Source organism: Trachurus japonicus, chromosome 16, assembly GCF_045865225.1.
Source record: "Trachurus japonicus isolate A0001 chromosome 16, Traja_1.0".
Lineage (NCBI taxonomy): Eukaryota > Metazoa > Chordata > Actinopteri > Carangiformes > Carangidae > Trachurus > Trachurus japonicus.
The window spans coordinates 7,777,568-7,805,035 of record NC_140922.1 but is presented as its reverse complement, the minus strand read 5'-3'; the positions used below and the strand labels follow the sequence as shown (position 1 = coordinate 7,805,035).

The following is a 27,468-nucleotide window of genomic DNA, read 5'->3' as shown; positions in this document are numbered from 1 at the left end:
ACATGCCATGCTCAGTCTGTCATATAAGCCCAAATGGAAGACAGTGTGTGTGTGTGGGGGTTTTTTTTTTCCCCTTTCTTTCTTTTTTTTTGTTATTACAGTTGTAACCCAGTTCCAGTGTGGGAAAACATTACATATGATGGAGAATAATAAATTAATTTTACTGGACAGGGTTAAAATGCACAAATAATCTACAGAGTTAATTCAATACTTCCCTGGGGAACCCAAACACACACACTGACTGATTTCACAGACGTTTCATCCAGCAGCACTTTCTATATAAAATCCAGTGGACCTATAAAGTTCAGTGTTTCCCTGGAATCATATCCTTAATATATCCATATTTTCTAGTGGGGCCAGACGAGTAGCGTGGACGGTGGGCGAAGTGGGGGGAGCGTCTAATGTTTTTCTCAGAGTAAACATCCCCAGAGTTTGCCTTGTCATTCAGGTAGCCTTACGCAACACATGCTCACTGTACATCCATCCCACCATACATATGCACAGATGGTAACGACAGGCTTAGCTTGAGTTAAACTGACACTTTGAGGAAGCTGAAAACATGAGCTTCAGTTGTTGCTCTGCTCTGTATAATTATACACCAGGTTTCCTGAGTGCTTCATTTATGACAGTAATAATAATTTACAAGTCACTAATAAAAAATAATTAAAAAAAAATATTATGGCCTGTATTGTTTTACTCATCTTTTATATTTGTTGAAGATGTGTGTAGGATTCAAGATTCTGGTGGAATTTAATTTAAGTTGCAGATACTTTGCAGTGTGAAACAAAAGGAAAAACAAATCTACAAAAAGGGGAGAAACATACTGAATGAACAGTCTGCGTTGATGTGATTTATCTTTTTTTTTACTAAACATTATCATTACAACTGCAGTTTGAGTCTTTGTGTTGGACTACTACCATGCCGTCAGGCGTGGCTTCTGTCGAGGACATCTTGGGGAGTCTGTGCGCGAACCGAACGGCGCGGTTCTTTGTTCACCGGGGCTGCTGCAAAACCTTCTCTCTCTCTCTCTCTCTCTCTCTCTCTTTTTTTTTTATAACGGGAAATGTGCGAGGGCTTTTCTGATGTTCCCCCGCTGCATAGGGTCTGCAACGCCTGTCTGACAACTCCCTTTCTCCTCTCCTCCTCGTATACAGCCCCCCCCCACCCTCCCAGACACCCTCTCTTTCCCTCCTATACATAACATCCTCATGCGCAACGGCGCCAGAAACAACAACGCGGTGACCTGCCGCAAAGCACGGCTACATGGAGGTGGGCGGACCCCCCCTCCCTCTCTCCCTCTCCTCCCCAAAAAATAATGTCACTAACTCCCCAATTTCATGCCAGATGGTCCACGATTCCCCTTATAATAAACAGGAGCTGCAGATTTTGTGTGTGTGTGTGTGTGTGTGTGTGTCCTAATGATAAAGTTGACATCATCTTTTCAGCAGCACCACTACACGACCATGTGCGCACTGTACTTGCACCTTTTGATACGCAACTGTTTACATCCTGGATGGCCATTCTTACATAAGTTGGCACACACAAAAAAATAATAATAATAATAATTGCGGTTTTCGGGCTTCACGCTGCAGCTCCGGGATGGAAACAACACGGCTCTGCGTTAAAACGAGTGCGGTGCACGAGGTAACCGATGGATTTTTTTTTCTTTTTTTCTTTCTCTCTTTTTGTGTGGAGGAAGCTGGACGTGAAGGTGCCACAGGCTCGGGAACCTGAGACGGAATGGTACAACGGGAGGGCGGCTCGTTTTGTCTCGGCGAGGAGGGGAGCTGTGTAAACCAGACTGGGTGGAGCAACACATCGCCCAGCCCCATCTATCGTGCAGACGGCCTTGTGTCCCGTTCGCCCGGAGCTCGGAGAGAGACTACTGTACTGAAAAGTCTGGCGGATCGAGAGAGAGGGGGCCGGTCTATGGGAGGGACTAGCGCAAAGGGGGGAATCGGAAGGAGGAGGGGGCGAGGAGGAGGAGGCGGCACGGGTGCTGTTTCTCCAGTCTCTTTCCCCTGTCTTTGTCTCACACACTCTTTTGTTAGCCATGCCTAGCCTGCTGGTTCTAGCAGGGATCATGGAGAAAAATGGGGGCTACGGCGGGGATCTGGCCGGCTCCGGCTTCGGAAGCGAAGGTCTCCTTGTGCCGCCCGACGAGGAGGAAGACGACTCCCGTGCCCTCAGGGTCGCGCTGGGCCAGTTGTCTCTGCTGGGGCTCGGGGAAGGCGAGGACGGCGGCGGAGCCCCAACAACAGGAGTACAGGACCGGAGTAACAATAACAACAACCACCACAACCACACCAACAGCGTCGGCGGCGGCGGAGACACGGCGATTCTGCAAGGGAAGAGCAAGTTGTGCGCCCTGTACGAGAGCTCCTCAAGTGAGACGAAAGGACGAGGCTGCAACATAACAGAATGCGTCCCAGTGCCCAGCTCTGAACATGTGGCCGAAATAGTGGGGAGACAAGGTAAACCGCTGGCTTGCAAATAATTTCCCTCCAAACTTGTGCTTTTATCCCGCTAACAGTGCCGCATTCCCCCCTTGCTCTGCTTCCCCTCCGCGTGCTTTGTTTTTTTGGTTCCCTTACTGTTACCTGGTGTTATTTGACAAAGAAAAGGGAGTGGTGTGTGTGTGTGTGTGTGTGCGCGTGTGTGTGTGCGTGTATGTGTGTGTGTGCGTGAGTGTATGTGTGTGTGTGCTCGCGTGTTTTTTGTACTCCCCCGAGACATCAGCCTCCCACTTTTTTCTCCTACAATGTTGCAAGTTCCCGTGCACTCGTCGTTAAACACTCGTGCAATGGAACAAGTCGTTAGCCGCTTTGTGCTTATTTTTTTTTCCATTTCTGTAGATATATTTATATATATTTGAATACATAGTAGCGTTAGAGTTGGATTTGATCAGAGGCAACGAAAAGAGAGCCCCCTCGTTCCCTCCTGGGCGAATTATTCTACATCCACGCCATCAATGTCAGCGCACAGACACAGTGGAGCAGCCACTTGCTTCCTTTGTCGTCTGAGACGCGCCAGACTGTTCAAAAAGGCAACGTGCGGCTGCTGGCGAAGGGAGGATTGTCTTTCACTTTGAATTTGATCGTTAAGAAAACACCACCACCCTCCCAGAAAGGAATAAAATAAAAAATATATAAAAAATAAAAATAAATCAGACGTGTGGCCTCAGCGGTGGAAGATGTTTTGCCTCCTTCCACATTTATCCAGCTCGTTGTTTATGTTGCGCACTGCCCCAGTGACACAATTGGACAATAGAGCAGCAGCGTGGTCCCCCCTTGTTTTTTTTTCTTCTTTCCAAATGAGGGAGTTGGAAAGTTCAATTCCAGACACACTATAGATTCAGCTTCTTTCTCTTACAGTTGTTTTTTTTTCTATTATTGAACAAAGAGCTGAAGTTGAATGACAGCAGCTGTCAAACAAAGGTGTGAAAGTCGGGGGATGAGGGGAGGGGCGCACTAAGACAGTGTGGCTGCTTGGCACACGGGATGGTCTTAAAGGGTGACTCAGCGAGAAGTTGTACCAGGAGCAGGGAATCCTTTTTTTAAAAAAAGAATAAAGGGGGGAAACAACAACATAATGTTAAGTTGTTTGTGCTCATTTGCAGTAAAGATGTTATCAAGTGATCCATATTTATGTACAACCGGCTACGAACAAGCTTGAACCTAAACTGGTTTTAAAGCAAGGAAACAGAATAAGTTTTTTTCTTTTTTCTTTTTCGTCTTCTTTCTTCTGCTTGGTGGTGTTGTCTATGTTGGCTGCACCCATTGTTAACCGATGTGATGAACCCATGGGTGAGAGGGGGCAGGAAAAACAAGGATGGGGAACGGAAGGGCAGTATAGCATCTAAAAGCTGAATGGGAGTCACGCCTTGGAGCTCAACACAAGGGGCTCCTCATGAGCCCCACTTCACTGCACACTCTCAATACCACATGGTTGCCTGTCAGGAGAGGGAGAAATAGGGGCTTGGGGTTGGTTGGGGAGGGGGGGCAGAGAGAGGGAAAGTACAAAGACTGCAGGGTGGGTGAGGTACCATTAGCAATCCTGATTTAGCTTGCAACAAAAACAAACAGGTGTGGAATAACATCACAGAGGGTTCAGAGGAGTTGAGATGGCTTCTTTTCTTTCTTTCTTTCTTTTTATTTTTTTTTAAACCGATGCTCTGGCAATGTGGATTTAGTTTGTGCCGTTAAGTGCCCCTTGTCTCCCATTGCGGCTCCCGTTCTTTACTCTGAAGTGTAAGTTTTGAATTTTAATGGGGTAACCGAAGGCAGCCGGAGGGTGGATCCGGTGAGCACAAGTGCAGCGAGAGGGCCCTTTCGCCTTGACCGAGAAGAAGTGCTGATTTGGGGGGATTTGAGATGAGCTGCTTTTGATTCAGGCCCTTCATTAAGTTGGCACTACAGACGCAGCCCCTTCCTCTCAGCACACCGCCTGGTGAATCTGGCAAACGGGGCATCCTGTCATGAAGGAAGGGATGGGGGGTACGATTGTTTTCGCCCATCGGAGTCACAGGCGTCGATATCCGAGGATGCTCTTGTACCTTCCCCTGGAGCTCTTCAGATCAAGGGTGGCTTTGTTTTCCATCACAGGCACCTCTTACACCACAGTTTAACAGTTTTAATTTGCCTCCAGTGACCTTAATTTCTTGTTGCGATTAATTAATCTTTGCCTATTTTGTTTACAGATAATTCTTTCAATGAGACATTAATTTGGACTAATTAAAAGCTGCAGTGTAGGTCGAAAAAAAGGGGAATTTGACAATTGCTCTTTGATCCCCTGTGACATGAGCAGGCCTATTAGTCAACAGCCATAAAAAAGGTATTTTCAGATTTTTTTTGGGCATGAGCAGCACCAAGCCTTCAGAGTATCACTATCCTTCTGTCTGGGTCACTAGTCCCTGAGAAGCAAGTGTTCCTGAACAAAGTGGGCCTATTTAGCAGCCGTTGGAGACATCCGTCGTCAACTTAAGGTGCCGTTAAACCTTCTGATACCTGCTGCTGTGATTTTCAGACGGGAAATGCAATGATGCGTTGTGTGATCTAAGGCACCTGGAGTCAGATCCGATGTGCTCAGATTAGTCCTGCTGAATAGGATGCCTGATGATTCTCGCCTGTCCAATGGCGAGTCACACCGGTCTCTTTAAGACAGGGCTGAGACGAGAAAGGCACGTTTAACTCGTCAATAAATGTGGAGGTCTTAATGAGGAGGCTGCTCGGGTTTCTGAATGAAAACCGACCCGCGTGGTGCTTGATGCATTCTTCGAAGGGGGGAGTAACATAAACAGAGCCGCTACATCTTTCCCTTACCGTGTTCTTTTTGACCTCAAACGTACTTGGCCATCCCCCTGAGTAATTGCTGATTTGCTGTGTATAATGTCAGGTAATTTGTGAGCCTCTGCCCCGAGAAGCACTTCACAGACTAAACTATAGCACACCGATCAAAAACCCTGCAGATGTAGAGCAATAAATGGCCCAAAAACAAGGCATATGTGGGTTGACTGCATGATCTTGTAAGTTCAAGGAGAGGTCAGAAAGTGATTGCTCGCCAGCATACAGCAGATATATTGCATCTGCAGGAGCTCTTGCAGGCCTCCAAAACAGCCATGTCTATGCTGGCGAATACCTCTGCACCGCCCATCCGTCTCTTACCAAGTTGAGTGTCCGATTTCCAGCAAATAAATAACTTAACCTGGTAACGCTTTGTTGCCGGAAGCCCCATAAATTATGGTGATTAGTCTGTGTACTGTATGTTGCTTGTAAAAACCTGCAACATGTCAATAACAAGTCTGAATTTATGCTGAACAAAAGGAAGGTTGAGGATTTCTGCTCCATGTTCTCACTTGTAACCTTTGTAAGATGCAGGACAGAGTTGATGTTTGATATTTACTTATTTTAAAATATATCTTGCTGTTTGCAGGTTGCAAGATCAAAGCCCTGCGGGCCAAGACCAACACCTACATCAAAACCCCGGTTAGAGGAGAGGAGCCTGTGTTCTTAATCACTGGCCGGAAGGAGGATGTTGCACTGGCCCGCCGTGAAATCATCTCTGCTGCAGAGCACTTCTCCATGCTCCGGGCATCCCGCAACAAGCTGGGAGTGTCTTTTAGCGGCTCCCCGCCCACACCTTTGCCGGGTCAGACCACCATTCAGGTGAGAGTGCCATACCGTGTCGTGGGGCTGGTCGTGGGGCCCAAAGGCTCCACCATCAAACGCATCCAGCAGCAGACCTGCACTTACATCGTCACGCCCAGTCGAGACCGCGACCCCGTCTTTGAAATCACGGGGTCGCCGAGCAACGCCGAGCGCGCCCGCGAGGAGATCGAAGCACACATCGCCTTCCGAACAGGAGGCCTGCACGACCACAACAACGAGAACGACTGTCTGGGGCCGAACGGTGGGAGCAGCCCGGCGGGCAGCAGCGGTGGTCTGGAGAGCCGGCTACAGCAGGTGTGGGGGCTGCAGGGGGGCCAGCGCAAGCCCCTCACCAGCAGCTATCGCCAGAACTTCTCAGATGCCATGGTCGGAGGAGGAGGGGGAGGAGGAGGAGGCGGCGAGGGAGGGGGAATCTACAACAAGGGCAACTTCTCCAGCTCCGGAGAAAAGCCTTGCTCTTATTTTGGATCCGAGGGAACCCAGAGCTGGGGTGACCCCGACTACCCCAAACAGGTGGCCTTCTACGCCCAGCAGCGCTCCAAGAGCTTTGGAGGCCTCCCGCTCCCTCTGACCAGACTCTCTCCTGGCTTACCCGATTCCTGCGGAGGTGGAAGCACCAACAACTCTTCAGTCACCAGCATTGTGCCCGTAGCCGGCTCACCTCACGCCCAGGCCCGCCGCGCCCACAGTGAGCCCACCTCTGCCGGCGAGGGTTTCCCAGGCCGTCTGCCAGTGCCGGACTCGCCACCGGCCACTGTGCGGGACTGCATGACCTGCTTTGAGAGCAAAGTGACGGCTGCCTTGGTGCCCTGTGGCCATAACCTCTTCTGCATGGAGTGTGCCATCCGAATCTGTGAGCTCAACCACCCGGAGTGCCCAGTGTGCCACACCCAGGTCACACAGGCCATCCGAATATTCTCTTAAGGAACCACATCAGTTTTTATCATTAGTTTTGTCAGTGTTTGTTCAATAATTATTTACTGTTATTATGATTATTATTATAATACACATTTTTGTTTTTCAGAAAATTTAAAAACAATCAAGCAGATATTTTAGAAGGCACTGCTTGCTTTACTAAAAAGTATAAGAAATATTTTTAAGTTTTTCTTTTATATATATATATGCATATATATTTTATAAAAGTTTTGTTTATAAGAGAAGTATAGTACCCTGCATTTTCAGTTTTTTGACTGCTGCTGTTTTTCATTCATGAATCACAGTGTAGGCAGAGGTAGTAATGTGAACATTTTATTATTCAAATTTTTATTTTACCATGAAGTGGGTTTATATTGAAGGAAGAAGATGATTGTTGAGGTACCCAATCTGCACCTGACTGACCTACAGTCAATGTTGTTATTAGAAGGAAAAAAAAACACAGAATTTTCATTGCACCTTACAATCATCTTGGTCTAAAATAGGATTGTCAATCATACCTGAAATTTCAAAAGCTGATGTGAAGGTGAATCCAGCCTCTTTTCAGTCTTACTGTGATTGTGGTTTGATATAATTGGTCCAAAAAAGAGACATTTCATTTTCACAAAAATGAAAATGAATCAACTGATCCAAGTCAAAGCCTTGTGATCTTCATGAGGAAACAAAAACAGCCCCTGATTTCATTCTTGTACCTGTAGTCTTTTAAACCAGATTGAGGCTAAAAAAAAAAAGATTAGGCATTACATCATTTATTTATAGTAATTGGTTGCATTTTATTGGTATCATTATTCACAAGATAGATGAAAGTTGTGTAGAGAGTATGAGTAAAATTTTCTTTCCAGTAGCCATTGATTACACTTTGGTCACTGCAGTTTGTTGAAAAGATTCAGTAAAGCTTGCTCCTCGTGGCGCTTGAAAAGCATGTGGTCCCTCGGTTGGCTTAAAGCACTGATTTAATTTGTGAGGCCGAAAGCCTTGGAATTCATCCAGTTGGCTAGTTCTCGACATCTGTCTCCCCGATGGACTTGTTTCAAAGCCACCTTAACCGCGCTTTATTGTCTTGTGTGGTCATTTAGCCACAGTCGCTGAACGATAGAAGACAAAAGCAAGAGCTCCAGTCAACAAGCGCTTTCTCTGAGGTGTGCACTGTAAATAAGGAGGAGAATTAGGATGTGGACAGAAGCCGAGGCAAAAAACTGTAAAATGTTTCCTGAATCAGCAGCAGACTCAGATTTGGAATAGTTGACACTGTAAAAAAAATACACGGTCCCAAATCAGTAATCCGACGTACTCCACGTCCCCCCATTACTAACGGCATTAAGTGCGAGCTCCAAGGGGCCTGCTGTCTCCCCCTGTAATTAGCAAAGCTGTACAGGAGCAGGTGTTTCATGGCACACTGCGACTGTGACCCCAAGTTGGAGGTCTTTGCCTAGCCCCCTTTTCTTTCTCTCCCTTTTTCTTTTGGGAGTGGCTTTTATGTCTCCCCCCGCTTACAGTTTCGATCGTTTGCTTTCCGAAGGCCTCTCTGAGTGGGGCGTATTGTCTGGGCTGGGCTAGCGGCGTGGGCTGCAGAGTGCTCTGACACGGCCTGGATCTACTCATTGATAATTAGGCAAATGGGGCTGGTCCAGGTGCGGACCGTGTGGGGACTCTGGAGTTGTTATGAGGGGTAGGACAGGGTCCCGCAGCGAGCCCCCTTACTGCCCCGCCCCACTGTTACAAGCACAGAGGGGGCTGGATGGTCTGGTTGCAGCTGGGCGAATAGGACCCCCCTCCTTCCGCTCCCTCTCTTGCCCCTCTTCCTCCCCCCCTTTTTTCCTTTCCTTTTCTGCTGCTCTGAGCTATCCCTACTGGGGAGAGGGGGCCTCTTTTGTCCCAAAACACACACACACACACACAGAAAATTTGAAAGACAGTAGCTGGATTTGGCAGCGCCTGTGAAATGAGGGGAGGCTTTGGAGCAAAATAAATTATCTGCAGTTATCTGGAGATAACACCAGTTACCTGCTTCCAACGTTAATGCCACACAATTTGCCATATAGCCTTTACAAATGATGGAAATGTTGGCGTTCACCTACAAAAGATCTTATCACCCCCCTCCCCATCACCACCACCACCACCCTCCCCACCAGTCCCCAGCTTCACTGCCCTGAAATCTGCACTGGCACTGTTTTGTGTGACAGAGCCAGTGCAGATCGACGTTTCCATAAAGCCCTGGTCCCTCTTTACCTCCAGCCCCCCCCCTCTCCCCTCCCTCCGTGTCAGCTCGCTACTGTATGGGACATCCTGCAGCTGCCCCTTCACTATGGACACCCGGGCTTCAGCCAATAGCAGCCCCCCCCCCCCCACTCGCTTTGAGCTTCCAGAATGAAATCAGACAATTGTAATTGACAGGAAAGCAGAGGAAACGCCCCATTTAACCAGCACTCATGCTGAATCAAATTACACACCCTCTGTGTCTGCCTTAGCCCCAGCCTGGGGATTTCAGAGGGCTAGAGGAGAGGGGATGGGGGTAGGGATTAAAGCTGTTGAATGATAAGGGGTAAGGGGTAAGGTGGGGGGGGGGGGGGGTCATTTTGGCTGGAGAAACAGAGAAGAAGGCTCCAATATAAACGAGACCCTGCAGATCTAGCAGTTTTATTGATCATTCAAGTGTAGCAGTGAGTTTTGAGCTGTCACATGTGGCCCAGTAGTGGAGACAGGGAACACTGGTGATGCAGCAGGCCTTTCTTGTCTCGTACTGGAGAACAATTCAACTCGGCTTCTGTCTCAGAGAAAAAATTAGCGATAACAAATTGCGTCATTTAAGATGCAAAAGGTCCCTCCTCCTTTTTTTTTTCTTTGTTTTTTTTTTTTTACAAACAACATACAAAACGCAGCAGACCGCTCGCATCACACGAGGCCTGCAGGGAAAGCACTGTACTTGCAAAAGTACCTTGAAATCTATCAGATATAGAAATAAAGAATAGTTTTTTTATGGCTGGAGAAATTGCACAGTGGTTTGGCCTAAGCTTTCAACGTCAAATTCAAGGCAGTATGACACTGCTCTTTGAACTTAGTATTTTTGTTATTTTGTTTTCTGCCTTAATCTTTTTTATTAGAATATTGTCATTACTTTGGCATACAAGGTAGCAACTTTGGCCTTTGACAGTACCGCCCACTTAACAACTTTTAAAGTCCTTATTTTTGGAGTAAAGAATGTGAATCAAAATGCTCGGGTAGGGATTAGAGGGATTCAGGAAATTAGGCCCTTAGAACACTTTACTTAAAACACAGAGTAAAGCACCTTATAACAAAACATGCGCATTTGATTAATACCAAACCGACCACTGATGGTGAAATATATTTCATAGAATTTGAAAGACATGCACATAAGGATTCCCTATCATTTTTTGTATTATGGTGGTTCTTGTTCTTCTTAATACTACAGTAGTACTAGTGGTAATTTGGGAGACCTCTCGTCCATTTAGTCAATGCTGAGGACTTGCTTGAGTTTTGCACTGGTTTAATGAAGAGAGGGCTTATTGGAGATTCTCCCAGTTTAGACGCTGTATAAGTTAATGAGTATTGTACTTTATGGGAAAGCACTCTGAGCATCTATGTAAATACAGTATGTGTATCAGTTATGAACATCCAGACAAAGGCCCGCTTGAAGTGAGGTTTTGATTATTTTTACAAACTGAAAGTGTCATTGTCAATGTTTCTGGGTTTTAGGGAGAGTAAATCTTTTATATATGTGTCCCATCATCCTTTTGACGATAATAGTATATTAGATAGATCCATACATTTAAGAAATATTATTTAAACTGATTAACTTAGTATTTCATCCAAATATATAAATGAGAAATTAACCAGACACTACTATGAACTGTTATAATTAATATCCTTTATGAAGACGCTGATGTATAAATCCAATCTCAAATAAAAACTCAAATGAATAATACGTGTAATAACTTAACCCCTACTGAATAAATCAGTTTCTATGTATATTAGGATGAAAAGCAATAATAGGACTATACTGGGACAATAAACAGAGGAGCCTGCTTAGTCAGTTCTTTAAATAATATTCTATTCAGACATTGACCTTGATTATTAGGATAATGCTTCAGCATTTCTGTCTCATATCTGCTTAAAATTCATTATGGATCCATGCCAGTGTAGAAACAGATAGAATTAATTAGCAACAATTTCAGGATTAAGTGATTGTTCGCACTGTGTTCATCAGGGTCTCAGTCATTCGATTGTTTTACTTTTTTTTTTTTTTACGTTGAATATCAATCAGATCACAGAAGTGGGGTCAGGACAAACTTAGAGAATCCTTCTGCCTGGTAGCACTGAAATGACGACTTTGGGTGGGTGGGGGGGCGTATCTCACTGAGCTGTAGAGGTGATCGCTCAAGTGTAAACAAACATCCAGACCAGAGCATGAGCACCGACGTTTGTCCCGTTTTGTTAAAAGCAAAAAAAAGCAAGGGCTTGTGACTTTGCTTATGATAGACTGATGTCTTGAAGGCTTTGGTCGAGAAACATACACAGCAGCGAGAAGCAGGGGGGCAGGGCAGCGTGATATGATGTACTGTACCAGTCACTCTCTCACTGAGATCATGCTGACCATGTGAGGAGCTTTGATTCTTTGCGCTCATTACTTTACGTTCAATTACACACAGGGGCAGGCGAGTTACTTATAGCATATCTTAAGATGAGTTCTGTTTACATCGTGACGATACTGAGTTTCCGATCTCATGGCTCTATTTGATACTTGTGTTGCACCTACTTTTTCATCTGTATTGTTTTGGAAGGAAAAAGGTCAGACATAGCCAAAGAACAAATTACAAGGAGAGGACATGAACTAACTTATCACTTGAGTTAACTTATTTTAACACGAAAAATCTGCTTGGTTTAGAGTTTATTGAATTAAGAAATAATCACATAGGTTAGAATTTCTCTGTTTACCCAAAAGTCTTAGAGGCCACTCAGTCGATATCTGTGAAATAAAGGCATATTATGTTTCAGTGTTGTAAGATTAGTTTAATACTACAGAGGCGCCGGTAACAGACTTACTTCTCCCAAAGAGACCAGCTTACAGCACATCCTGGCACTTACACAGTCCTTTGAGTAGTTTTCTATTGTCCTGGTTAGATCGTTGGGGGGTGGGGGGAACCACAGTCCAGGGAATGTCTTAATCTTTCTGAAAAACTTGACCGAGCTTGAGAAGTTGCGATTAAAAGAAACTGCCCAAGTAATTAAAAAATAGGGAAAAAAATCAGGCTGAGAAAGAATCGTTTTGACAATGACAAGCCAGTGAAAAATTAAAGCTGAATTCCTCACTTTTAAGACCCTCGGAGTAAACAGTAAGGGATTACCTTCGATGTAAACAAGGCGACAGCGTAACAGTGAACAAAACAACACTGTGGTTCAAGTTGATATCGTTTCCAGAGCCATTAACTGTATCCTTGAGTTTAACTGCATGTTAGTAAAATATAGTACAGTAGGTAAGATTTATCAGAAAAAAAAGTTAAGATCACATAAAGAATTCATCAGCCTGATACCTGAAGTGTATAAAAAGCTTTAAGACCTTAAAGTTGACATCGGTTTAAAATCATATATTTACCGTGTAGTTTAACTAATTGATACATAAAGTTTAATTATGATTCTTAAGAATATGCTACGGCGTAAGTTTCATTTGTCCAAATCACCCAGTATGAAAAACTTTTTAATTCAGTGGAGCGACAAAGGGGCGGGGTGACTCACAGTGACATTTGATTCATTAAGTTCTTGTTAGTATTATTTACAATATTGTATTAAGCTTACTATTATAGTAATGGTAGAAACTGTTGATGTTTTTCTTCTCTTGATATGAAAAGGTCTTTATGCATTTATGTAGAATCCCTATTAAGGAGTGATAGGAAATCCTTATTTTCAATGGATGCACTTAAGCAATTGTACCAACCTGTCGAAAATCACACATTGAGCAAGTAATGCATTTGAATGTAAAAAAAGACCACTCAACTTAATGCACTCCTTATGCTTATTGTTTTGTCAATTTTCAAGTGAGCTTTAAGTTTTTGTTTGTTTTTTGGAAAGAATTTGCGACAGGTTTTCAACGTAGACTATATTTGAGTTCTTCCACATACATTTATAGAAAGTAACTTAAAAAAGAATAAAAAAAACATATTACAGTTTCTCAAATCTATTTTGCTAACATGGGTTATTATTTCATAGAAAGCAGAGGAAAAAAAAGTCAGTATCTGGATGTTATTTATGAAAAGTTAAAAAATGAAGCAACATATTTATGAGTAACCTCAAGACATTTTGTTTTTTAATTAAAATTACAAGAAGTTAATATATTTCTAAACACAGGGAAGTCAGTTTCTACTAATAAGTAAAAATGAGAAAAGAAGTTTAGAAGTTTTATTTATGAAAGTTATGGATGCTCGTCTTTTCCGTGTACTTTGTCGTGAATGAAGTAGATGGAACCACGGCGAGTTCCCCATAGCTTAAATTTTAACTTCAGACATGCACTACGTCAACATCAGTGCATTCACAATGGAATAATTACAGAAAATAATATAATATTTTTTAGAATTTGGAGATATTTTAGTCACAGAGCATCAATTTTGTGCCTCAATTATATATTTTTCCTGCATCAGCATTCTTTGTGCAGTGCTGCTTGCTGTAACCCCTTTCTCCCCTTCAACTAACCCCATGTTACTGACTGAAACGCATTACTCATTTCCTCTGTAATCTAAACTCGCTTTTACTTATCAAACGTATAAAACATGTTACGACTGCAACGCTTGGAATGAATGAGGTAGCCGTGACCCCTCTCGCCAATAGGGGCCACACATAACTTGTACACTTTTCATTCATACATTTTCTACATCTACTACTCAGACAGTTTGTGATCGATAGCAGCAGAGAATAATCAGCTTAAAGAAAGTCTTAATGAGAGACTTTCCCTGATGTGTTAACTGGGTGAAGCGTGCGGATTGAGCGGATGCATCTAGGAGCGGACAAGAGCGCACTGTGTAGTAGATCTATGTAACTAGATGCACACATATACACACAACAGATTCATTACCGTACTAGGTTGCATGTATGTTGTATGGTCACTTAGATAGGAGGAACGGCGCAGGTCCCGCGTTATCGTTTAACGCCGGCGCACTTGGGCTGTTCCTCCTCTGTAGATTTTCATAGTTGGAGTCTCTTTGGAAACTGGAAAGTTGACATGAGTTTGGAGCCAGGCAAAAAGACCATTTCAGTCCCCACATACAAAGTTGGAGTTCTCAGTTACCTGATAGTGATGAAAGACTGTTCGCACCTCATATGAATTAACTTGAAGTTCTTAGTTTGTGTAAGAGTTGATACAGATAAAAGGAAAAAAAAAAAAAAAAAACTTGACAAAAACACTACAATGGCACATTTTCTGCTGCATGTAAAGGATGGGGATTGAAGTGGTGCTTGCTGGTGAAACTCGCAACCTTTTCCAAAGAGGCCAATACAGTCTGACAGTTTGTCTTTGGTAGCGTTTCCAATTTTTCCAGCACAGTAGAGGTGTTTCATACCGGTCTAATAGTGGTCGTAGTGCATTAGTTTTTGGGCCAGCATCACCTGGCATTAGTTTCTGTGAACAGTGAAAGAGGGTCGCCACTGTGGCCCTCTGTGGCTGACCGTCAACTTTGATGGATGGAAAAAAAAAAGAAGTCTTTGAACTCTGTTACAGTGTGCCATGCCCATACAAGGCATGTGATATTGCAGGTTTATTTCTTATAGCACATGTTTTTTTGTGAATTACATTTTTTGGAGACATTTTTATTATTATTATTATTATTGTATCTGCGCCATGTTAGTTCTGGTTCTTTGTTATTTTTCCAAGATTCAAGATGTATTGTAAATGTTTCTAATAAAACAAAAATGAAATGATCTCCAATTGAAACCAGTTCTGTTTTTTTGAGTGCTTATAGCTAGACTTTGATGATAATGACTATTTATATTTTGATTTCAGTAATCAGAGCAACAGTATCATTTTACACTGCAGCTATCTTGTTACTGAAGTGGACATTAAGCATCAACTTATATTATTGCCATGTGTGTATTCTGTGATTAGCAATCATGCTACCTAAAATCATGACTCATTCAATTAATTCTGCTCTTCTACCAGATTCGCTAATGAAGAAGACTCCAGCTACTTGCACCCTTCATCATTTTAAAACATGGTGAAGAGACACGAGAAGAAGCAGGCTATAACAAATGAGATTTATTTATACATATGCAGTCCAAATATACATATATTAGAATAAATGTTTAAAAAGCCCTAACCTACACCACCCAGTTCAAAACCTGTGAAGTCAACAGAAGTCAGTGTTGATGTCCAAACACATCAGCAGGATAAACGCCATCTGTGTAAATAACCTGGATTTAATCAAGCCCATCCCAACACTACCATCCTTTTCTTGTTTTTCCTCATCTATTAAAACTATTAAATGCTAACAAAACCCAATCCTGGCTCCCGAATACCACCCCCGCCCCCTCAACAGGAAATAAAGACAAGTGAGAGCGAGGGCAGACCTCAGGGAGATCCCAGAAGGCAGAGTCCTGTTCCAGTTATATACAGTGTGGAGAGAGACAGAGGAGAGTAGGTGAGCAGGCAGTGGAGGATTTCACTTACAGTAAAACAAGCCATCTCTGGTACATCAGAGATCACAAGAGCAGGGCAGGGCTGAGTGCCCTCACTACCTCATCCCATGAAACATTATCCATCCATCCATCCGTCCATCCGTCCGTCCGTCCATCTATCCACCCCAGCTAGCAGCCAGCAGAAGCAGCACTACAGGGTTGTCCTAATCTCTTCCACTACACCCCAAATCTTCAGAGCAGGGGGTGAGACGGTCATCGACACGGCCAACGCTGCAATCCCACCCGTATGTTAGGACTGTTAAGATGTTATCTTTACAGTGATGCAGCTATCCCATCTCATATAGAGTTAACGCTGTACAAAGCTTGCAAGAGCATGACTCATCTGTAGAGTACAAAGTGTGCACAGAGCAGGAAAGCCTTCCAAACAAAGATCAAAAGCAATCAAAGAGAAATTACATGCCACTGTTTGGGAGGGATGTTATTGCTCTAAGTGGCCTGGAGGAATACAACTTGAACCGACCGACTCTGACCAACCTGCGCATTTAGGAAAAAAATTACTTGAAGCCTTGCTCCCTCCATTAGTGGGGGACAGTCACCCTTACAAGCCCCCCCACCCCCCTACACACACACACACACACACACACAAATGCTCCACTGGGGGGTAAAAGCAGAAGTACCAATAGCAGGAGCTCCCTTTGCAGTGGGGAAAATAAGAGGCGAACCAGTGTTAAAATGCAAACCCTTTGACCCAACAAGACCTTAATCTAGTGTTCAATAAATATCATCTGGGACGCTGTTGTCTAAATATTATACATTTTGGAAAAAGGGGCATGACAGTGGCAACAGAGGGGTTGCAGTTCAGTCTACTGGATGTGGATTTTTATTACTCAATATCCTGGTGGTGGAGAACTGAGGGAAAGCATTTACTGGCTTAAAGCAAGGGAGGACAGTTTGCAAAGACAGAAATCGCGATGAGAAACATAAGGGGGACTTTTAATATGTTCAATTTTTCTTAAGATTGTGAACCAATTCTGATCATGTACCTCTTTCAAAGCTAGACGGGGTGCATCTCCCTCACCACGCCCCCTTTTGACTGTTCATCTAAACTTCATTACTATCCCTCCTTCCCTGGTCCCTCTCTTCATAGTGTGAGAAGTTTTCTTAACCAGACGATAGACAAAACCAACCCCGGTGTGAGTGTCCCTCTGTCAAACTGTTATTTCTACCTGCCTCTCCATTCTCCCTGTCCGTCTGTCTGTGTCTGTTTGTCTATGTAGGCTGCTTCTCCGTTTGCCTGGAGGTGAAGGAGGAGGTCAGTGATAAGATCTCAGTTGGACTGGCAGCAGACGCCCTTGTTGGCTGAGCTCTGGGTGGGCTCCACCGTGATGGGCACTACGTTGGAGGCTGGAGAGAAGTCTGAGTCGCTTCGCCCTGACATCTGCCTCTGTGACACGATGTTGTAGATCGCTGCGATGGAGGGAGAGAAAGAGAGAGAGAGAGAGAGGGGTGAGAAGGAATGAGTTATGTGTAGATGCCTATAAATCCAGCCAACAGTGGGACATATTGTGATAAGGACAAACAGCATGGCAAAACTGAACAACAACTGTTCTATCCAGACTCCTGGCAGCAGTGCAGGATTCTTTCCATCCTAAACTGGCATCCTTATGTCATGTGGCAGTACCCAGTCTCATTTTAGGCATTCCCCACAGCTACAGGATGGATTGTCTTTTACATCAAAATTGAAATAACTAAGTTAACATGATACATTACGGGGGATGTGGCTCGTTTAACTTTGCATGCCAATACTTGCAGGCAGGAAATGCAGTACAGCCGCATATCTAGCTGCTGTCAAGCTTTTTCTGCTGCTAGACCCTCATCATGTACCAAAAAAATTCCATTCATGTCTGAATGCCAGTCACCTAAACTTTGGTGGAGTCAGCCGATCGACTGAAGAGCAATCAGACTTCCCGTTGTACACTGCCTCTTTAACTCTAAACTACAGCCAGATGTGGAACACATCTCCTGAAATAAAAACTGCCTATGAAGCAAGAAAGCTCCGAGCCAAACAAGACTCCTGGCCGACTGTGACATGACACGTCAGGTGGTGAAACTGTAACTGCTTTCTATAGATCACGCTCGACACCTGCTGCTGTGCCTGTGTAAACAATAACACAACAAGATGACACGTCCTGACCTACAATCTGCTGTCGACATCCAACGCGTGACGTCATCACTGCTCCGCTAGGTCTAAAGTTCAGTTTTTTACTAGCCTGCTGGTGCGCTGCCAGCTTCCTCTGCTCTCCTCCCTTAATGAGCTAATTAACAGCGTTAGCTCAATGGGACTTGTTTGGTTTGAAGTTTCTATGAATCAGAAATTACTCATAAAGCTGTGGTGTGGGCAGGATGGCTCAAATGGCAGAAAGCAGAAGCGGAGGGAAATTGAACATGGAGCCGAAGTGGAATACAAACAGTAAGTGGCACATACTTGCAGACTGATAGCCCCTGGAGCAATTGAAGTGGAAGCACCACTCTCTGTTGGATTGTCCCTTTAGGCGCTCCAGGGGTTGACAGTCACAACAATTGCTTTTTTTTTTCTCCATGTTACCAAATCTCCAAGATCAAACGCACTTGTGAGCGTGGCTATGAGCCTCCTGGGGAAACCGCTCATAGACATTTACTTGAAGAAACATATCTGTGAACCAATATGAGAATTTCTCTCTTCAGTAAGCAGATGCATCTGGTCCAGTGGGTCAAAGTGTATTCGTGACCGCAAACAAAGACCACTGCTTAGTGGTTTGCTGGTCATTGTCTCCCTCGTAGCGGCTCTCCCCAGAACTGAGTGGCTGAGTGGTTTTTCAGTGTGCCAATTACTCCCATTTGTACCTTAATATAGAGGGGAAAAAAACAGGGGTGTTCTTTCCCCAGACTGCACATCAGTGACAGACACAAAGATCTGATCACATGGTTTTTGCTGCCATCTAGTGGCAGAAAATGGGCGCTCTTATAAACCATCAAAGTCGAGAAAGAAAGGCACCACTTTATATAAATATATATAAGTAATATCATTAGATGGCTCAGGAGCTTTAGTCATCAGTGACGTCTAGGATCCTTTTATTCTGTGCCTTGGCTACAAAACCCCCCAAAAAAGCTAAGAAATATGACATCTTTACCTGTGAGAATAGTTTGGAAAGCCAGCTCCACGTTGGACGAGTCGAGTGCTGATGTTTCCAGGAAAGACAAGCCATTCTTCTCTGTAAAGTACAAATGCACACAGTCCCACAATTAATCACCATCCCCAGTTATCATCAGCTGACATGCAGTGTACTTTTGTACTGTACTGGCATTAACAGTGTACTGATTCAGGATTTGATTTCTCCCTACATAATATAGCACTCACTCCAGAGCCCTCTCCAGAGAGAGGAGCTGCTTTGTAATTATAGAAAAGTGAATGGGTTGTATAACAGCTGACTGGTCTGCTCTGTGAAGAATATAATGTTGGACATTCGGATAAAAAAACGGAAACTGTGTGATTCAGTCATTATTCATATGTGCTTCTCTTATTGTGATATTTCAATAGTTCTTTCATAAAAGTGGTATAATAAAATAAAACATGAAAGAAAACACCCAAATTACAATATGGAAAAAACATTTCACATGTTTTAAGATTTAATCTGACATTATTCTGGTAACTGATTAAGCAGAACATTTGATGATCTCGGCTTCTTAGTTAAATTTGTTGCTTTTCGTTATCTTAACATTGTATTAAATTGATTAGCTTTGGATTTCAGACTTCAGCAGTTCTTGATCCATTATAGAACAAACATACAGATTTTATAGATAGACTAATCATCAGATTAACTGATCATGAGATCCTTAGATCAATTACATACAGTAAATCACCATGTGAACTGATTCATCAGGTAATGGTTGTTGTTCCAGAACTGATCAAATATTTGTCATTTTGTAATCTATAAATTCTATTTCCAAATATAAAGGAGATTATACACAAAAAATATAAGATTATTACTATCAGAGGTGAGGGGGGAATGTCACACAGAGGCATAGGTGAGGCAACAGATTGCTCTTTTACTACTGCAGTGTTCTTTGGGGAGAACCCTTCACTCATTTCACTTGGCATTACCATACACTTTGCATAATGCATAAACCTCCTGGTCTTTATAAATATGGCATTGTCAATCAGGTAGGTGGTAGACGGAAAAACAAATCAGTACAAACAGAGAGCACGAACTGGTGAGAGTGTCAGTGATACAGCAACAAAACTGACTTTCTTAACTCTCATATGGGATCAACCAGGCTAAAACATTTGACTGTCTTGCAGCCCCTCCTATAGTGAGTCATTTACCAGTCAAAGCAGGTGCAACCCTGAATCACACAGAAGCCAATAAACTTAAGGGCGAGGGAAAACATATGGCCCAACCACTGTTAAATAATTAGTGTCATAAGGTTGACAAAATTATACGTAAGTGAACTTAAAGGCTCCCTGTTAAAAACTGAAACAAAGCCTTAAAATCCTCAAAGGTCATAGATATATGGAGGTTTAGTTGTTTTAAATCAAGTCTTTTCTTTACCTTAAGCTGTACTTTATGAGCTCAAACACCTTCAAGCCAAGGACACATGCCATTTAGCGGGCACATTAACATAAATTGCCTCACAGTATCACAGTGCAAACATTCCTGACGGGTGGAAATGAGCATGTGAGTTTGGCAGTTTTGCAAGTTAAAAAAAAGCAGCCCAAACTTAAGTGAGAGAGAAGGTAAGATGCCAGCTATAAACATTAATTAAATTCACTGTCAGCTATGCGTGATATATTATAATGTAGTTACGGGCCTAATTAAAACAGCTAGGGGTCGGTTCATCTCATCTGCTCATTATCACAGCTTTAACCTGGAGATGATCTAATGAGGCAGAGTCCTAGAACCTCACAGGTCCACCATGTGCTCACACAAACAAAACGTCATTACAGTGATCATACCTGCAAAGGCCTTGGCCTCGTCTGTAGGCACCGCCCTTAGGTGGCGCAGGTCGCTTTTGTTCCCCACTAGCATGATGACTATGTTGCTGTCTGCGTGGTCCTGCAACTCCTTCAGCCAGCGCTCAGCGTTTTCATACGTCAGGTGTTTGGCAATGTCATAAACCAGGAGAGCTCCGACTGCTCCGCGGTAGTACCTGGACAACGGGACACGGACAAAAGATTAATTGGAGTACCGGTAACTGCATGATTGTGGGTGTGACACATGGGCTGTGACGCATAGAGGACATCGGATCGGCAGCGATAGTAGAAAGAGAAAGAAAGGCGGGAAATAAAACGGAGGGTAAAACAACTGCACACAAAGCTCATAACAGAGATAAACACTGAGTGACACTGCTTATTTTAATTAAAGACTGGCTCTGCTCACTGTCTGCTTCCCCGGTGCCTGTGGGGGCTTGACACTGTACATGCCAATGCCTCGGTAGCTGCTGCGTTAAGGAAGACGGCGCAAAAAGAGAAAAAAATATTGGGATGGAAACTTGACAAAGAGATGAGGAGGAAGCTGTGGTTAACAAAGGGACTTCCTGCCCCAAGGCAAAAGGGTGTGTTCTATAGTTTTTATCACTTTTGATGAAATCATGCTAGCTATTTTAGGAATGACGATTCCTGATGAGTTGCTTGATTGTACATTTAATGCATCACAAAGAGTACGGGGCGGTGTTTTAACTTATTTAAGTTTCAACTGGTTGGAAATTTCTGACTTTCTTCAGACTTGTGACTGTGAATGGCAGCTGTGACCAAAAATGGCACATTAAAGAGAAACTATGCAGGATTTTTCCCGTGGCTATGCTACATTTTTACCTTCATTAAAAAGCTGCAGAGTAATTGTGATAGTTAACTACATGACCTGTGACTTGTTACGAGTGAGAACGGAGGCTCTCTGCCTTCCACCTGGCTCATGGCTGAAAACCAACCTTCCTAGTCGCCGCCCCGGTGTCCCAGCTCTCGTCTCTGCGAACCGCGACACAAACGCGCTCCGTAACCCGCAATCTTTTGTTCATGACAGTTAAGACTACACAAATATACACATCGTAACATCCTATATATTATATAACATTATCCATATTATATAACATTATCCCGCTCCACGTACTGACTTTTCACCAGCTTCGATGTAAACAAATGCACATGACCAGGTGGAGGGTTAGCAAAACAGAGAAAAAGCGACCAGACTTGCATAGTTCCTCTTTAAAGTAAATACGGAGGTGTGGTTCAGTATTGATATCATGCTTGTTGGAAGTCATGTTAACAGATTTATGAGTGCCCCTGTTTCTCTCAACTGTGGGTATGTGAGGGAAGAGGGGGCTTTGGTGCAAGATGGTGTGATTCCACAGAGGGCTTTGGTGTGTGTGCTCTCCTGTACTCACGCAGAAGTGATGGCTCGATATCGCTCCTGTCCAGCCGTGTCCCAGATCTGAGCCTTGACGGTCTTGCCTTCTACCTGGATGCTGCGCGTGGCGAACTCCACCCCGATGGTGCTCTTGCTCTCCAGGTTGAACTCATTCCGGGTGAAGCGTGACAGCAGGTTGCTCTTCCCGACACCTGAGTCTCCAATCAGCACCACTGCAGGAAACAAAGGGGATTTCACACAAACGGAAAGGAACAATCATCAGCACAGTCACATGGTACATCATAAACTTTGCCTGCGAGCCAATGTCTTTGGACTTTCTGGCACAACTGAAGCTCATTTTCTGAAGGTATGAGGATAATGAAAGCTATACACAGAGACCCGACCATATGATTTGATGTTTGATGAGCGTGTTTGAGCACGGTGTTCTCTGGCTGAGGCTGAAAAGGGAAACTCAAGGCATACCTTTGATGTAACAGTTCATTAAAGCACAAGGAAGTTATACCGAACAAGATGGGCTGCCTTTTTTTAAAATTAAATTTGATTCTCATCTCTACTAGATAGCCGGCCTCGCCAATGATGCACATGTGTGGCTCCCAGCCGAGGGAGACCAGAACCTCGGAGGACTCCCGCTGAGTTCTCAAAATATTGGAACCACCTGCTCTTTTCAAGAAATACATGCAGCCTAAGCACATGGATCCAGGTGAAACCCCTGATGTTCTGCAGATTTCACCCATCAAATGTATTTGAGTTGTGACAGAACTTGAAAGGCAGTAAATCAGTTGAGTAAAAACATTTTAACCGTGCAGACAGCCGAGACATGGATGATATAAATCAGTGGGTATAAATGAGTTGTCCTGCTGTTTGAAAGCTGTATGTAAATGTTTAGACACGAGCTCCTCAAACTGAGCACTCACTCCCGTCTCAGCCAAAACTGAGCAGTACTTTGTGTAAAAGCCAAACACAAACAGCCCTGAAGCGATACATAAACCCTCCTCCAAAAACGCTTCAGTTAATAGGTCCACCGCTTAACGTTTCTCAAACAAACTATACAAATTGATCAAATTTGCTCACATCCCTTACAATGACTCTCACTCTTTAAGTGCTCTTGCTTCTTATTGTTGTTATTTATATCTTTGTGTAATTTCCTTATAATCATTTTTCTTTTGTTATAATTATTTACATATTGTTCATTTGTGTGTTCTGTTTGGACATCATATCTCATTGTTAACTATAGGTGGAGGCTTTGAGTTTTCGCTTCTTCCAGCACTTAAAATTATCAAATTGTTCCTTTTACTAAATTTAAAGTGAGCTATTGTTTTATTTGCACAGTGCTTCATGTTGTTGTGTCTCTTCTGCCTGCAACACACTGTACGAGCTACACTAAGATGAGTGTTGGTTAGAAAACTACTTCCACAATTGTCAGGTGAGTCACTGGGTCAAAAGGAACCTACCACGCCAGCCTGCGATTAGGAAATAGGAACTTGTTATGGAATGTTGAAATTAGATTAACAAACCGACCAGTGTGTCTACACACACACGCTTTGAAGCAATGCTGCTGTTTCTTAAGGGAAACTGTGCGTATGGAAGTTAGTCAGTGTTACTCCAGCGTAGTAAAAGGCAACACTATCATTTTCCATTTTGTTTGGCTACAAAAGACCTTGGGCGGAGGACAAAAAAATCATTATGCAAGTCATCTGCCATCCGACAGGTAATATCACAGCTTTGTTACACACCCTTTCACTAACCCTATTGTTGGGTTTGCATTCTTCAGCTCAGAAGATTCGACACCTCTCTATTATGTTGTACAAAACCTGAACCCAGAAACACGGCCAAGCCCACCACTGCCTGAATGAAGGAATGACACTCATTCCTAGGAGCCGAGTCTATCTTCCTGCTCCGCGGGATTAATTCATACACTGATATCTCCCCAAATCCCTATAAATGGAATAAAAGATCACCATCCCATGTCCAATTTTATCATTACCGTTTCTTTGAAATGAAAGCAGTGTATAATGCTGGCTAAGGCAGGCGATCTAAAAGAAATACCTTCTTTTACAACTGGATAATTATTTTCTTATCATCGCTGATTTTATAGAATCAAATCCATCAATGTGATTCAAAAAAATAAAAATATATTCACTAAGAGGCGGCTTTAAGGGAATTTACTCAGTTAATCAAAAGAGAGCTGTCTAGGGATGACCAGAAATGAAGCAGTCATTATGACATAAAAGGTTAATTAAAAAAAAAAAAATCTGGCATTAAGGCTCATGTACATATTTCAAACGAGGTAAAGTTTCAGCATGACGGCCTGCGCTCCGTGCTTATGTCTCCATCAGTGGGGAAAGGTTAGAGTGACTCACGGAGAGCTCACCCTACTTGAGTCATGCTATCCAACAGCAAGGGACAAAAAAAAGAGGTTGTAAGAACAAAGGAGGCCCAAAACAATAATGCCGGCTCTCTCCAGCTAAAGACTGAAAGGCAGCTGATACCTTATCAGTGTCCTTGCATTGCTGCACATGATTCAGATAAATCTGCTATTTGGTCACCAGAGACCATGTCATTTCACCCACGGATGTGGCAAAGTGAGTGAGCAAATCTCATCTTCTCTATCTTCTATATGTGAGCGTCTCTGTGCTAACAAACACACACGTTTCATGCAGGTATTTCCAGTTTGACGACACACTTGTTTAGTGTTCTATATTTGAACAGACCATGAGCATTTCATTTTCCCCTGCTTTGACAAGGTACAACTACCAAGTAGCCTACTATTTTGTGCCAGATAGCCATTTTGGAACGATCACTTTTTCTCCCCTTCTGTACTATATTTGGTACCTGATAGCACCTTGTTGGGATGGTGTTTCTACCTATCATGCAGCTGGCTTTCTAATATCTGAAAATATGTTGCTGCCATTTTTTTTATTGGTCTGACTATTTTTTTTTTTTTTTAATATTGAGACAAAAAACATCTGAAGACTTGAATGTGGTGCCTGCAAATGTCAAATGTCTTATTGTGTTCAACCAAAAGTCCAAATACAAAAGATATTGGGTTGTAGACAGAGAAGAGCAAGGGATTCTCTTATTTAGGAGACAAGGATCAAAATATATTTGCCACTTTATCACCGCTTTGAAAAATGTTGACAGTGATTAATCAATCATAAATATGGTTGCTGCCGGTTATTTTTCTGCTGGCTGACTGATCGATCAATCGTTCAGGAAAAAGAGGCACTAGGGCTACACACACACCCAGACACACGCAGGTGATTTCTAGTAAACTATGATGCCCCCTGGTAGGAAACTTAAAAACCGACTGGTTTCTTCTGAAAGTAAATCTCTGTTGCATCTGTTTTAATCTGTCATCCTGTCAGGGTTTATGACCCCTTGTTGACCAACGCCGCATCCCAAGATGATTGCATCACCGGCCTGCAGTGATGGCTCCACAGCAGATGCTGCTTAACGAGCCACATATAAGAGTCCTAGTAAGCCACCTGCCAATACTGCAATCATCTGGCTGAACGGGCTATGGGCTAATAATATTGTAACCGACCGACAACTACAGTCAAAGTTGTTAGAGGAGTTCGGAGCAGGTGCCTCTGTGTGTGTGTGTGTCTGATGGACGTCGTCTTGCACCTTGTTGTTAGGCAGCAGGTCAACACTTGTGACCACTCGGCATCAGATGACGCTCGCAGCCGGTGAAGCGTCGGTGTCGACCTGACTGAACAGAGAGATACACAAAGACTCACCTTTGAAGAGGTAGTCATACTCGTCCTCTCTGTTGGTCATAGTTTCTCCTCTTCGACAGGTGGAAGTCGAACAAACTTCTTCTGGTTGTGTATCTGCTCAGCTGCTACGAGACCAGCCGACCGACCCCCGACACGGTTAATTTTCACCCAGACGACGACGAAGCTGAATCCTTGTCAGAGTAGAGGAACACGACACTGTTGTTGTTACCGAGCATAGAAAAAACTCCCCAATGGCAACTACCGGCTGACAAACTTTCGCCTCGTCTTCCTCACCCTCTGCCACTTGCCATTACCGAGGCTGCGACGTAACGTCAATTCCTTTGTCCCGCCCCTTCCTCGCTCCTATTGGTCAATAGCTGATCGACACCTGTCACTGGCGCTGACGCGATTGGTCCGCCCCGCTGCCGTTCATGATTTGGCCTCTTGTTCGTTAACTTGGATGACGTCTGCGGGCCCCGAGCCACCACAGGTAATATCAAGCCTCAGGTTAGCTGGTAGCACTGGAGAGCCCAGCTGGCCAACAGCGGAACAACAAACGCTGTGTCTCACCGCAACAAGTGGCACTGCACAGACACGGTTCAGAGCTAAAACAACTCTAATGTTTAGGAGAACTTCTTTTTTTGTGCGTGTGTGTGCAATGATTTGAACTGATTGTTTGTAACTCTTGTCCTCTTGTCTACTCTTGTTACTCTTTCTCCCCCCACCATTCTTCATATAGCCCACAAATGCTGCAGTACAAAACATTTAGAGCTGAAATTATCAGTCAATTAATTGATTTATCACAAAAGGCCAAATCCTTGGTCCACCTGTCCCTGATGAAATTATCTTTAGTTGCAGTCATAGACTGTAGGCCTATATAAAACATGAGATATTCCTATGTATTGTTAGTGTGATAACATTTCACAGTCACTTCTATATATCTACTTTAATTGGATGTGCACTTTGGAGCAAAACAACAAGTTTTAATAATAATAGTCATTATTCTAATGTGTGCATAACTGGGCTCTGTTGAATTCCAAAGCCAGTGTCAGCTAAACAACAGTTAATTAAATTTTTCTTCTACCCACTTGTCCTTTCATGGCAAATAATTCAAGGTGAGCTGCCGGCACAGAGTCTTTGATGCACACAAATGCCTGCAGTTCACTTCACCTTGAGTTGTATGGTTTGTTTAGTGGATGTCAAAGTAAGATACATAGTCCCATATGAAATAATTTTTTTAAAGGACAGAAGAACCATTCTCACTTGTTTATTGCAAGTAAATATTTTTGCGCTAGGTTTTAATGGAAATTTAACCTTTTCAAATTTAAATATTGTGTTCATTAACAATGTGTTTTGTTTTTCTGTTCTCTTTGTTGAGAGAACAGACTTTGCCACTAAGATACAGAGAAAACAGGAAACTATTGTATGCATACATCTGACAGTTGACCAGATCTTGTCATTTCTAACTTAGAGAGGAGACAGGCAGCTACATCAATATAGTGAAGTTTGGTTTAATAATTTCCCGGTATGGATTTAGTTACAACCAAAACAGTTCAACAATGTATAAGTTGGCACTGTATTTTGAAATGATTTTCCTTGAAACGTATATTT

The 27,468-nt window shown here is 43.3% G+C and overlaps 2 protein-coding genes across 2 annotated transcripts; one reads left to right on the top strand and one right to left on the bottom strand.

Annotated features, from left to right (window-relative positions):
• The first annotated feature begins 1,662 nt into the window (after positions 1-1,662).
• Positions 1,663-12,351, top strand: mex3a (mex-3 RNA binding family member A). The gene is made up of 2 exons (XM_085801049.1): positions 1,663-2,474; positions 5,932-12,351. Exons 1-2 carry the CDS (start codon positions 2,054-2,056, stop codon positions 7,089-7,091), a joined length of 1,581 nt encoding a protein of 526 aa, XP_085657175.1. The 5' UTR covers positions 1,663-2,053; the 3' UTR covers positions 7,092-12,351.
• A 2,991-nt stretch (positions 12,352-15,342) lies between these two features.
• rab11al (RAB11a, member RAS oncogene family, like) lies at positions 15,343-26,163 on the bottom strand. The gene is made up of 5 exons (XM_085801051.1): positions 25,879-26,163; positions 22,155-22,350; positions 20,731-20,924; positions 18,908-18,988; positions 15,343-17,204 (listed from the first exon to the last, which is right to left on the bottom strand). Exons 1-5 carry the CDS (start codon positions 25,916-25,918, stop codon positions 17,065-17,067), a joined length of 651 nt encoding a protein of 216 aa, XP_085657177.1. The 5' UTR covers positions 25,919-26,163; the 3' UTR covers positions 15,343-17,064.
• Positions 26,164-27,468: the final 1,305 nt, after the last annotated feature.